The sequence below is a fragment of the Myodes glareolus genome, chromosome 17, assembly GCF_982192425.1.
Source record: "Myodes glareolus chromosome 17, mMyoGla1.1, whole genome shotgun sequence".
Taxonomy (NCBI): domain Eukaryota; kingdom Metazoa; phylum Chordata; class Mammalia; order Rodentia; family Cricetidae; genus Myodes; species Myodes glareolus.
The window spans coordinates 53,741,419-53,755,346 of record NC_142042.1 but is presented as its reverse complement, the minus strand read 5'-3'; the positions used below and the strand labels follow the sequence as shown (position 1 = coordinate 53,755,346).

General features: G+C 39.5%; 1 protein-coding gene across 4 annotated transcripts in view; it reads right to left on the bottom strand.

Annotated features, from left to right (window-relative positions):
* The window catches only part of Hipk1 (homeodomain interacting protein kinase 1), a 47,295-nt gene that overhangs the window by 19,162 nt on the left and 14,205 nt on the right, over positions 1-13,928 (bottom strand). For 3 of the 4 annotated variants that reach the window (XM_085677896.2, XM_087897690.1, XM_048442255.3), the window contains 6 exons: positions 6,265-6,388; positions 4,432-4,551; positions 3,624-3,710; positions 2,476-2,660; positions 2,012-2,174; positions 18-243 (listed from right to left, as the gene is read on the bottom strand). In XM_085677896.2, the coding sequence (XP_085534022.1) occupies positions 18-243; positions 2,012-2,174; positions 2,476-2,660; positions 3,624-3,710; positions 4,432-4,551; positions 6,265-6,388 (905 nt within the window). The remainder of the gene's footprint in view (positions 1-17; positions 244-2,011; positions 2,175-2,475; positions 2,661-3,623; positions 3,711-4,431; positions 4,552-6,264; positions 6,389-13,928) is intronic. The other variant, XM_048442254.3, reaches the window with a different exon arrangement.

The window sequence follows — 13,928 nt, the reverse complement described above, 5'->3', positions numbered from 1 at the left end:
TGAGTTTCCACACTTACTCTGGAAAGCAGGTGGACACACTATAAAAGTTTGTTGGAACGGATCTGTCTGAGTACAGATCTGGGTGGTTCCAGGTTGTAAAGAAACACCTTGCTGGGCAACTCCAGGAACTGGTGCAGCAGACGATGGGTACAAAGCTGACTGGTAGTTTAGCAGTGAGACATCTGAATTAGCCAGAGAAAGGGTAGCAGCTGCTGCAGTAGAACTGGAAGCTAGAACACTGGCCTAAAAAAAAAAAAAATTATATACATTCATCAGTATAAGATAGAGATAAACAATATTCATTTCTTCTTCTTCTTTTTTTTTTTTTAAGAAAAAAAAACTTTAGAGGCTGGGTCTCAGGTAGCCCAGGCTGGCACCAAACTCTTTATGCATTCAAGAGTGGCATATGAACTGAGTGTGGGACTTCTAGGCATGTCCCACCAGACTTGCTTATGCAATGTTGGGGATATAACACAGGGGCTTTATGCATATTGACAAGCACTCTGACAACTGCGCTATATCCCTAGCCTCAAAAAAGAAACTTGGAACAAAGGATCTGTTTGTTTATTTTATATTTTTGTTCTTTGAGACAAGGTCTCCCTGTGTAGTCCTGGATGGCCTGAAACTCACAAAGGCCTATCTACCTTTAACTGGGATTAAAGGTGTGCACCACTATATTCAGTGTTTTTGTTTTGTTTTAATTTATGTATTGCACCACATGCAAGCAAAGTCAGAGGACAATTTGAGGGAGACTTGGAGCTCTTCTACTATATGAGTTCTGGGGATCAAACTCAGGGTTTCAAACTTGGCAGTAAGCACCCTTACTCATGATAGAGTAATCTTGCTAGCCCAGAACAAAACTTTAGCTATCTTTGAAATAACTCTCAGACGGGCAGTGGTGGTGCATGCCTTTAATCCCAGTACTTGGGCAGCAGAGGCAGGCTCATCTCTCCTCGAGGCCAGCCTGCTCTATAAGAGCTACTTCCAGGACAGGTTCCAAAGCTACAGAGAAACCCTATCTCAAAATAAATGGAAGAAGGAAGGAAGGAAGGCTACTTAAGAAGATTTCCAGGCCTGGGAATACACAGGTCAGTAATAAGCACTTGCCTAGCAAACAAGAGGTCTGAGTTTCGAGCTCCAGAACAAAATCAGATAACAATAAAGAAATACTACAAAGGTGAGTAAGCACAAAGAGGGGCAAGTGGTTACTCTTAGGTGCTGGACTGGTTTTAACTATATAAAACTCAGCTCCTTCTGCACAAAATTTGCTTCATAGGAATTCTACTAAAATTCATAAGCTTTTCTATTTAAAAAGTAGACCAAACTAAGAAATGGAGAAACTTTCGTCTTTACAAACAACAAAAGACTAAGTATTCATCGGCAAGCAAATACAATACCACCCTTTTAAGATTATTGTTCAAAGAACCCTTGAAAAAAATAAACTATTGGAAAGAGTGGGTTATCTGATTAAACTTAGTAAAACTAGCAGCAACAATTAACTCAATATTCAGAGCCCATACATGCAAAGACTTGAGGGTACGAGGTAAGCCTAGTTAAATACTATCAGCCCGTGACTGACAAGGAAGGCAGTCTAGTTGGATGTTTGTTACATTTGCCAAGTAGAAATTTCTTTTTTCTTCTTTAATAGAGGAGACTGAATCTCAGAACTGACCTTCATTATTATTGAATGTGTAAGTGCATAGTAATACTTGTGAGTGTGGGTATGTGTATTCCACAGTCTGAGGAAACTTTGGGAAATCAGTTTTCTCCTTCAACTGTGAATTCTCATGATGAAACAGAGGTCACAGGCTTGCAAGAAAGTACTTTTACCTGCTGAGCCACCTTGCTCAGGCCCTCAAATAGAAAATGCTTAAGAAGTAACAAAACAACAAAAACACAAAAAAACCCAAAAAACAAACAAACAAACAAAAAACAACCCAAGGACTGGACTCTTTGCCTTACTGCCTTCTGCCCTATTTCGGCTTGAGCTCCCCAATAATTCCCTGAGTACCTGATTGTGCACTGTGTTGAGCTGGTTGCTGAAGCTCATGGTTAGATTTGTGCTTGTATTTGGAGCAACATGTGTAGTGAAGGGACTCTTGATCTGACTCACTGTGTCATACATGTGAACCCTCCGCTTGCAGATCTCCATGTTCTGGAAACAAGACTTAACACTGAAAAAGATTAAAAGATGATTGAATGAATGCTGAAATTTAAATAACAAAAAACTCAAGACAAACATGGAACAAAGTATTTTTTACAAATATTTTCAAGAAAAAAAAGGCTTTTTATGGTAACAAGAAGAAAAATAAAGACTTTTCTTTAAGCCACACAACTTTTCAGTATGAAAGAAAAGCATCAGTGAACCAAATACACAGGCCAAAGTTACAGCCAACTTGATAGCTCCCTATATGGAATGGGAGTTAAACCAAGAGCCACATCATGGTAAAAGTCCCCAGATGGTACCATACTCACTGGTTACTGTGTGGAAAATCCAGAAGGTGAGTCATTGTCACAAACTGATGGTTAAGAGTCTTCAGAGGGGTGATTCTCTTATCTGCATCAATTGTCAGCATCTTCTTTAAGAGATCAATGTATTCTCTCCGATCTGCCTTCTCTGCCAACATGTCTGTTCCCTCTAAGTCCGTAGACATATTTACCTTCCAAAGAAAATTAGAAACATATTCCTTCACTTAAGTTTAATAGTAGATTAAAGATTTACTGTGTCTGCTTTTCTCTCCAAAACAGAGAAAACAGATATTTAATACTAGCATTTCAGAAAAGAAAAACCCGGGGAAATGAAGTTTGATTACAGAATAATAATTTCCACAGGCAGAAACGCCTCTGTGTGTGTGGTACAACAGAGCTGAACTAATTCATGGCATTAAAATTTCATAATAGGTTAAGCAAAAAATTATTGAAATATACAAGTTTCTATCATTGAAAAGATTAAATGGCACAGTACAAAGTGTGTAAATTTGGAACATAATAAGCATTTTCAGTAAATGTGAGATCTTATGCAATTTTTAATTTGGTAGAGAAATGGGACAAGAAAGAAACCTTTATAAATATTACTCTAAAATAATGGCATGAAACAAGACCCAGTGAGCAAAAGCAAGGGAGAAACAGACACAGGCTGACAATGCTTGGGCCTATTTTAGAGCCTTAAGATTTTGGAATATTGATAGCCAGTGGTGCATGCCTTTACTCTGAGCACTCGGGAGGCAGAGGCAGATAAATCTCTGTAAATTTGAAGCCAGCCTGGTCTACAGAGCAAGTTCCAGGACAGCCAGGACTTTTACACAGAGAAACCCTGTCTTAAAAACCAAAAAGATTTGGAATACTTGCACAGACTTTACTAGTTGAACAGCCCTGACAGCAAAACCACAACTGAAATCCAAAATCTGGACAATTTTAATATCACTTGATGCACACAAAGAGCTTCAGATCTGAGAATATTGTTTTAGTTTGGTGTATTTGGGCTATAGAAGCTCAATCAAGTATCTTTAGAGTATGCACTACTAGGATTCAAATGTTCATTTAACACGTAGCAAAATGTTAGCATGTATAATCCTCAGACATGTGTCTCTGACTGAAACACCACACCAACCCTGTCCACTTACCTGAGCCATGTCATCTAAGCAGTTAAAAATGTACTTTCGGGCTTCTTTTGACTTTATTCCAGTCTCCAATTCATGTTCTTCAGGTGTCTATAAAACACAAATTTTTTAAAAACTACATTATTTTCATATTTTTATTTTAATCTGAAGGCAGAATACAAAGAGATTGTACTGTTGCCTTGTCAACTATAGATGGCAAAGGTAGAACCTGAGAATCCTGCAGTGGAGAGACGCCACCTTACTAAGGGGAGTCCTTTCAACAGTGAGAAACAGGCATGGCGGCAGTGATGCCACACAGTGTTTACGGTCAGGTGAATGGGATGTAACCATTTCCTCTCACAGATTCTTGGACATGGACACAGACCCCAATACTGTTTAACAGGCTCAGAGGCAGAGTGTCAGGAGGTTAATTGATTTCTCACACTGAAGGAGAAAGCTCAGTATTAAAAGCAGACTCTTATTTCAGGAAAATCTCTCAGGCCTGAATGTGAACAGTTAGAAAACAAGGTTGTCTTCCTGTGCTGGTGAGATTTCCCCATAACAGTCACTATGTTTCTCTAGCTCCCACACTTACTGAGCATGATTCTCTGCACTCCCCTCAACTGCTGGTCCTAAATATGCAACACAATCTCAACCAGCTGAACCGGCTCATTATCTTGATTTTTACACACGTATAAGGCATAATAGATAAAATAACATCATTTTCCAAAGGGGTTTCTCCTACAAATATACCCCCTTCCCACATTTTCCTTCTTCTAAGTCAAGAAATTATTAACTAAAACCTAATTTTAAAGTTGTAAGGAAGACACACCTTTAGCCTCCACAGTGGGTACCCCAAATTAGGATCTCTGTTGAAGAACCTGGTTGTTTTGGTTCCAGCACTGAGAAGATATTCAGCTGGCAGGCCTTGTGTTTGTGAAATATAACGAATCTGGAAAAATCAAAATCATCAAACGTCAATTTCAAGTGGAAAAATATATCAAAAGCTTTTATACTGAGATCCACTCTAGCCAGAGCAGCCAGTGTTCCTAACCTCTGGGCCGCCCCTCAGCGCTAGATTTTGATATTTGTATACCAATGTTCACAGAAGCATTATTCACGATAGGCAAAAAAAAGTCACCATGTATATTGCTACTAACAGATAAACAAAAGGTGGTTTATACACAATGGAACATCATTTAGCCATAAAAGTGATGTTCTGATACAAGTAAAATAAGTCTATCACAGAGCGCCACACTTTCTGTGAATATTATGACATGCCAAAGAGGGCAAATTTACATAGAGAAAAAATATCTTAGTATTTGTGTAGAGGTAAGAGGAACTGAGGAGTTTGGAGGGAAACAGGCATTGATACTAGGTGTTATAGAAGGTTCTAAAATTGCTAACTATTGTACATTCCTGTAAACATACTAAAAACCCATCAATCTGTACACTTCAAATGGTTGATATGTATAGTATGTGAATTCTAACTCTATAAAGTTACTTTTATAAAAACAAAACATAACAACAACAACAAAAAAACCTTAGCTAGACCCTATGGCATGAATCCTTTTTTATTACCCAGATGCACCAAGATAAACTAGCCCCAGTCCTGCTCCCAGTAGCATCCTATCTGCTCAGCACAGGCAAACCACTTCTCCTATCACCCATCAACATATTACACACACATTTCCAAAAGGACCATATCCTTTTTCTTTACAAGGAATGCTCTGATAGCTATCTCAGCTTCTAAAGCCAATTGTACTTGCTTCCACTTCCTAGGAAATTTACACTGATCTGCTGCTAAGCTAGAACCAGTGCAACTGAATAGCTGGACTAAGAACTGCATTCCTGGAGGCTGTGATTGGTTGGAGCAGGATCCATGAGTCCCCTCAAGTTTTATAAAGACAATGTGTGTGTGCTGTCCGTGTACTACTACGTGTACCACGCCTGTAGCATAACACCTGTACTACAGGACCATTTGCAGCTGGAGGTTTAAATACATATGAAACAAGAATGCCAAGAATGCCCCCTTTATTGTGTTCCAGGCAGCTTATATAAGGATCCTTAACGGACAGCTATACCCAACCCAAACCACCAGAAACCACTCCCCTGCCATTCCCCTGGAATTCCTGAGGGTCTCGTGCTCAGAGCAGCTGCAAGCAAAATAAGTTGTTTACAAGAAATTCGGGGTCTGGGGGTCCACAGCCCCCAACATGTATATATTTCGGGGGTGGGGAATCTCAGCTTCGTTAGCCTCTCAGAAGGGTCCAGGAAGGACACACACCAGAGGCAGAAGCAGGTAGAGCTCTCTGATTTCAAGGCTAACCTGTTCTACAAAGCTGTTACAAAGAGAAACACTGTCTCGAAAAACCAAAAAGAGGGAATGACAGAATAGATTTGTAAGGGGGAGGATTATAATTCTATTAATAAAAGAACTATTTTAAAAGAATAGATTTATACATATTTTGGTAGGTATCGATAATAGACTATTTGTCCACATCTATATTTTAGATTTACGACACCCTTAATTTTTTTCCAATATTTCTACACTGTGTGGTCTGTTTTTTCAAGTTGTTACAGAAGCACTCTGTGTATGTGTGTGTGGACCTGTGCAGCCTGAGTTTGTGTTGCTCTCCAAGTTCATTCAAACAAGCACTCTTACCTGATCGTACTCTGAAGCACCAGGATAAAGAGGCCATCCCAGGAACAGCTCCGCTATCACACAGCCCAGTGACCACATGTCAATAGCTTCACAGAATGGTAATCCAAGAATAATTTCCGGGGCTCTAGCAAAATACAAAGACATAAGGTAAAATAGCAGACATTAATTGGAGAAATTAACTATGGATGGTGACTAAATCAGCTGCAGTATCAGCAACAAGATTTGAAATGAAAACCATCAGTACATAACTACTCAGTCACAACTTGAATTCAGAAGCTTTAGCCAGGCAGTGGTGGCACATGTCTTTAATCCAGCACTCAGAGACAGGCAGGTCTCTAATCTACAGAGCGAGTTCCAGGATGGTCAGAACAAAACAGAGGAATACCCTCTTGAAAAAAAAATTCAGAAGTTTCGAACTGCAGAAAGGTAATACAAAACATAATCCATGTATCCAACAACCCCAGAGTTCATGATAGTGCCCACAATTGATACATTAGTGATAATACTCTAAGTAAGCATATTAAATTGGCTAAATAAAGACATTAAGCAATCTTGTATTGGTTCAAGACGGGTCCTGATGATAAAGAAGTTTATATTGAACTTAGAGGAAAATGTCTGTTTTGAGAGCTTTTTAAATATTATAATTACAAATAAAAGATCATGAAGATATTCTTCTCTGAGCATCTTAGTTGTTTTACACCTTCATGACAAAAATGACTTCTGAAAAACTGATTATTTGCAGCAGACTCAAGAGCCGACCTGTGGGAGTTTGACCCTCAGGCCCATTACTTAGTAACTATCACCATCTAACGCCAGCTCTGTGCCTTGGGTTTCTGATACACAATGCAGACAGTGGGAGTACCTATCACACAAGGTTGGTACAAAGTTGAAATAAATGAATAAAATCTTGGGTCAGTACTTGGCACATAAAAAGAATATGTAAATGTTAGGAATAAAAATTATTATTATTTCAGCATCATTATTTTGAGTCTTAAAACTCTCCTTTTTTTTTCTTAGAAATTTGACTTTCATTAATGCTTCAAGTCCAATAATCCATAAACTAAGAGTACTCTATAGGCAAACACATCTGAAATGAGATTACTATTCCCACTGATAGAATAGGAAACTGAGACAGGGAGAGACTTGCCTAAAACTACAGTAAGTGATAGAGCAAGGATGGCTCTCAGCGCACCCCCGAATTAAACACACACTAGCTACATCCTCACCTTCATTAACTTATTTGGAATGGTGGCATGCATAAGTGGTCTTTTCTCAAAATATGACTAAAAGACTATATGCAATGGATAAAAGGGTAAAACCAAGCCTGTGGACCTGAGTTCTAACCCCAAAATCCACATGGTAGAAGGAAAGAACCAACCTGAAAAAGTCATCCTATGACCTCCATATTTATATTTCCCCCACAAAAAAAAATGAAAAACAAACAAAACACTAAAATCTCAACTCCCAAATATTGAAAAATAAAATTAGGAGAAAATAGATGTAAAAAGACATGATAAAGTTTAAGAGTAGACCTCAGGGGTAGAACATATGCAATGGGTTGATTTGATTCTCAAACAACAAAGGCTGAGCAGTGCAGGACAACAGGAAACATGAATACTAGTGACGATGATAAACGACAGCACATACTACACGCTGTGTACTTCTAAGTCTTCAGAAATGCTGAATCATAAGCATTGCTGCATATCAGCAACTCTTAAGTTGCACATGTTTTCACTTTTTTTTTTTTTCAAGTCAGGATTTCTCTGTAGCTTAGAGCCTGTCCTGGAACTTGCTCAGTAGACCAGGCTGGCCTCGAACTCACAGAGATCCACCTGCCCCAGAGTGCTGGGATTAAGGGTGTGTGTCACTACTGCCTGGCTATGTTTTCGTTTTCTAACAAATGAAGATATATCTTAGGTGAGTGGCGATGCTGGTCCTGTCATGTGGCACATAATGCTACATCTTGGAGCCAATCAGAGCATTTTAGGATCGATGAGATAAAACACTATCTTCATCTGACAGATGAAGAAACTGAGAGGTTAATTACTTGTCTGAGGCTACACTACTAAATGATGGCACCTGGGCAGACTGGATCTACAATCTGAACTCTGATACCTTCATCACTTTCTCTAAAAATGTCCTTTCCTTCCAATAAATCTAAGAATTTGGGGTCTGAAAATATATTCATGATACAACTCCCTCATGTAAGAGGAAACAAAAAAGCAGATCCCTCCACGAAGAGCCATCTAACAGGACATGTATCCTCACAGATTGCCTACGTTTTCCAATTTTTGGTTTTAGGTAATACATGATTATTGTTATGCAGTGTATGTGTGTGTTGAGTTGCTTGAGAAAAGATTCATTGGTTATACTGTTGCTGGGTTTTGGCTGTCTGCTGTTTTAGTATTCTGAGACAGGGTCTCATACAGAGGTAGTCCCACTTGGCCTTGAATTCAGGCTGACCTTGAATTTGGGATTCTCCTATCTTGGTCTCCCAAGCCCTAGAACTACAGGCAAGCATCACCATGCCTTTGCCTAGGGTATTTTTCCCCCCAAAAAAAATAGCTTCTACAGGTAATTAAACATCAACACCCTTAGGAAACAGGTAGGTTATACGACTCCACAGATTCTAAAACATTTTCTGATCCTTACCCTGAAATAGTAGAAAATTTAGGCCTGTTCAGACTCATTCCGCTAGATGGCTAGAGTAGAGCAAATATTACCAGTTTTCGTGCATCTGATAGGAACTCAACCCTCAGTCGTCACACCTGCACTCATACAGTGATCCATCAAGATGACCACTGCAAACCTGAGGCCCCCCTGGTCTACAGGGCAGTTCCAGAAACTGTCTTACAAAAGAAAAAGAAGTAAGAAGGAAGAAAAGTGATGTGTGATGTTGAAAGTAACTGCAGCTGTTTACGACTGACGGAATTCCAAAATTCAATTAAATTCCAACCACTATGGCATGTTCTTAGGAGAATAAAGCTGAGAATAGGAGTACCCAGAAAAAATATAAAAGCTTTTCTAAAATTGAAAAAAAAAAAAAGGGAAAAAAATGTCTTACTTTCAGTGAGCAGCAACATCAATTTCCCAGTTCACGACAGCGCCAGAAATAGCTGGCAGGGAGAGCGCACATGGCTTGGTGCCGAAATAAAAACTGGGCTGAGAACATTCCAAAGCATCAACTGAGAACCCGGAGGTTTTAGCAGCCCTACCTTACAGAAAGACTTTTTTGAAAAGGAAGATCAGGAGGGAATAGTGGGCCAGTCCAGTTTTAAACTTCTTTAAAATAACACAGCTTGAAGTGTCAAAGAAATTAAGGAAAACACCAATTCCAGCCTCATTAAAAAAAAAAAAAAAAAAAAAAGCAAAACAAAACAGTGAAGGTTGGCTGCAATCTGTTTTCCCTCGGGTCCCCTGGTTCTGGAATGACAAAAGCATCTATCAGCTCTCAGAGAAAATTCACACAAGATAGCAACTCTTCCCTTACACAAAGGCAAGTACTAAAGAAAACTTCATGGATTTAAACTAATGACAAGTAAACAAATAAAAAAGTGGATGGAGGGGCGGAAGGAGGAGGAAGAGGAAAGAAGAAAGGGGGTGAGGAGGTAAGGAGGAAAGAAAAGAAAGCTGCTGTGGGGGCTTCTCCTCACTGGGCCTAAACATATTCATCTTAACCTCTAGTTAGTGAATGACCCCCTTTACCAAACAATGACAGCACCTCTAAATTGAGATTACAATTGTTGAAATTCTCACTGTATTTTCCTCTAGGCCTCCTTTAGACTCTCCAGTCTTAATATAAAGTCTTTGGAGAAGTTGGAGGGGTAGTTCGGTGTAGGGGGCATTTTTAACATGTGTTAGTACTGAATCTGATCCTCAGTACTGGGTAAAGTCTACGGACATGGAAACCCTGGTTCTGCTATGTGTGTAAGAAGGCCAAACCAGGCACACACTGTTACCCTAGCACTTAAGAAACAGAAGCACAAAGACTGAAGGTTCATGGCCAGCCCATGCTACACCTGAAGTGCTGTCCCAAAGTTAAATAAAAGAGGAAGAAAGGAAGGGGAAAAAATGAAGGATGAGTTAGATAATTACTTATCTGGTCTGCTTCCAGTCATGACATTGTAATAAACATAAGGCAATAAAAAGACTACGTACAGGTGTAGGAGAAAGCTAGAGATAACAAACTTGGCAATATTTTGTTTGTTTTGGTTTTTCGAGACATGGTTTCTCTCTGTAGCTTTGGAGCCCCTCCTGGAACTTGCTTTGTAAACCAGGCTGGCTTCGAACTCAGAGATCCGCCTGAAAACACAACTGTTTTTTGTTTTTGTTGCCCCTCCCCATGAAGACTGAACCCAGGGCCTTGCATTCGCTGGGCAGCTGCTCTACCACTGAGTTACATCACTAACCAACCAAACTCGGCAGTATTTATTTCAATAGGAAAATGCTACTAATTGTGCTTTGAAGTAATGGGTCTCTCTAACAGTGGTTCTCACCCTGTGAGTCTCAACCCCTACAGGATTTGCATGTTGGATATCTGCATAAGAGATATTTATGATTCATAACAGTAGCAAGACTATAGTTATGAAGTAGCAACAACATAATTTTTTTTAAAAAAAATAAGGTACCGTGGAGGCTGGGAACCGAACTCTTATATTTTTGGTTGTGAGCCTAGCCTTTAATGGCTGAGCCACTTCTCCAGGCTGCAACAACATATAATCTTATGGCTGAGGGTCACTACCACATGAGGAATGGTATTTTTAGTCACAGCAGTAGGACAGAGAGAGCCACTGCCTTAGAGGGTACAGCCCCATCCTTACAGCATAAACACTAAAGGTACTAATTAAAATAGCCAAATGGCAGAAACAGCAGTCCCTGCGCGTTCATTTCCCAATTTTGAAAAGCTCCTCCAAGGTCATAAAGCCCCAGTTCACTGGCACCCACAGCAAGCTGAGTACAAATCATTCTTTGGTTGTTTTCATGAACATTCAGTTTCTTTCTTCCCTTAGCTGAGGCACCAAACCTACTTATTTACCAGATTAGAGATGTTACATAAAGTCCAACTTCCTGCATCTGTGGCTTAGATTGAAACTGTAGTTTCACGGTTACAGGAAATTAGATTGTTTGTGTAGGATAAATTAAGCTATACTTTTCTTCTCTACAGTATCCATCCATAAATAACAAAGTGATCTAAGCTTGAAACAAATGCTGGCTAGTTTGTACAGAAGAGCAAAGCCCTGCAGCTGCAAGTGTCTCAGACCTCTGTCCCTAAAACTCCAGCCCCAGAGACAGCAGCTTTCAAACATTTCCACTGCCTGGATCATTTAGCCATGCCTATGGCTAAGTGTGGCAAATTTCTGCCAAATGGCAATATCTGGGTATGTTTAACATTGGGACAAAGCAATGTAAACTTAAAAGAATGATAAGAAGGTTGGATTTGAAAGCAGCTTCCCCAGCTAAAGGTGGCAACAAAGAGATATGAGGATGCTCAAGGCCCACTGAGGACAAAACCAGGGATGAGGGAGGGCCGCCTGCACAGCTCTTCTACCTGTTCATGCTTGTTATCAAGTATTACTATGAGACAACACAGCACGCAGGTGAATCCTAGGTCAAGCCACAACCCCTGGATGCCGAGCTGCTTGCAGTGATAGCTGGGAACAGAAAACACTTACTTCCCCTTGAAATTATTCTTAAAACCAACAACCAAATTCATAAGTAGCTTTGTACAATACTTTAAAACTTAGAAAAGTTTATTTTTTGTAAGATCAAAACCAAAAGGAAAAAGTGTACAGATTTAGTAGCCTAATACTAAAAATCAATCACATGGATTGCAAATTAGAAGGCTCGGCAGAATAATCTGTCCCAAAAATCACTTTTAATCTCTAAGTAAAGATCCTATCAAAAATGATTTCATAAAATATCCTGCATCTCCTTTTGTTCTGCCTTTTTGTTTTAAAACTGCCTGGCTATCTCTGAGAGGGCGCACAAACAGTTAATGAACACCTGCACACCAAGGAGCTGGGCTGCAAAGCTCCTGCCTGAGCTGATGGGCTCTCCCCTCCCGGGCTTCAGAGAATGGAAGTGAGGCTGGGAGCTCTTCAGCACACCTGAGCATTCGGTGCCTTTGTACTACATGGGGAAGGGGTGCTCAAAGGGGAGCATCAGAAGCAAATGCAGTTGGAGCCTACATCGCCCAAGTCATAAATAAGTAAACTGAAGTGAAAAATTTCTAAATCCGCCTGGGTTGCCAGGAGCAGAAGGACACTGGAAACCACAGGCCCTACGAGTCCTCTGCCTCATTTCAAGCAAAACATGTCAGAGTTTTATAAAACCATAAAGATTTTTTAAAATGAGGATGGATTAAAAGACTATCATTAAGCTGTCAGTACTGCACTACCCAAAAAAAATTTGCAATGTCAATGTTATTTTCATTAAATCCCATGATTAGAAGGAAAAAACAGAAAAATCTATCCTACAGACCAGGATTCTCCATCTCTCTAATGCTGTGACCTTTAATACGGTTTCTCATGTTGTGCTGACCCCAACCATAAAATTATTTTCACTGCTATTTCACAACTGTAATTTTTCAACTGTTATAAATTTCTGATATGCAAACTATCTGATAAATGACCCCTGTGAAAGGGTCATTCGAATATCCAAGGGGTCGTGCCCCACAGGTTGAGAACCACTGCTTAGACAGACATACAGAGATTAAAAGTATGGGATACAGAAATAAACTCTTAAATATATGGTCGATTAACTTGACTAAGGTGCCAAGACCATACACTGAGGGAACCGACAGTCTTTAGAGCAAAGGACCTTGTGTGAAATAGTCACATGCAAAAGAATTAAATTAGGCATTACTTTAAACAATAAAAATTGAACAAGGGAGTTGGCGGTGGTGGCGCACACCTTTAATCCCAGCACTCGGAAGGCAGAAGCAGGCGGCCTCTGTGAGTTCGAGTCCAGCCTGGTCTACAAGAGCTAGTTCCAGGACAGGTCCCAAAGCTACAGAGAAACCCTGTCTCAAAAAACCTAAAAACACACACACACACACACACACACAAAAAAAAAACAAGGGGTGGTAGCCCATGCTTGCAATCCAAGGAGGCTGAGCCAGGAAGGAGACTGCTGAGTTCAAAGCCAGCTTAAGCTACCAAGTGAGCGCCAGGTCAACCAGAGTTATATAGCAAAAACCTTGTACCAAAAATAAATTAACTCAAACTTAAATAGATAAATGTAGAAGCTAAAAGTCTAAGATCTGTAGAAGAAAACAGGAGATAAACTCCACAATGATGGGTTTGTAATTCATGACACCTGAAGAATAAACAAGGGAAAAAGCAGACAAACCAGACTTCATCAAGGGTCAAAAGATTTGTATATCAAATACTAGCAAGAGAGTCAAAAACTATAAAAGGATACAAGATATTTGCAAATCATACCTCTTAATGCCTAGAATATATATTTTTTAATTTCTAAAACGTAACAAAATCAACTGAAAATCTGGGCGGAGGACTTGAATTAAGTATCTCTCCAAAAAAATATAGGTATAAAATAAGGACATGAAAAATGTCAGTATCACTGATTAGGAAAACATAAATCAAAACTACCCGAGATACCACTTTATACCCATAAAGATAGTTACTTTAAAAATATATAGAAAA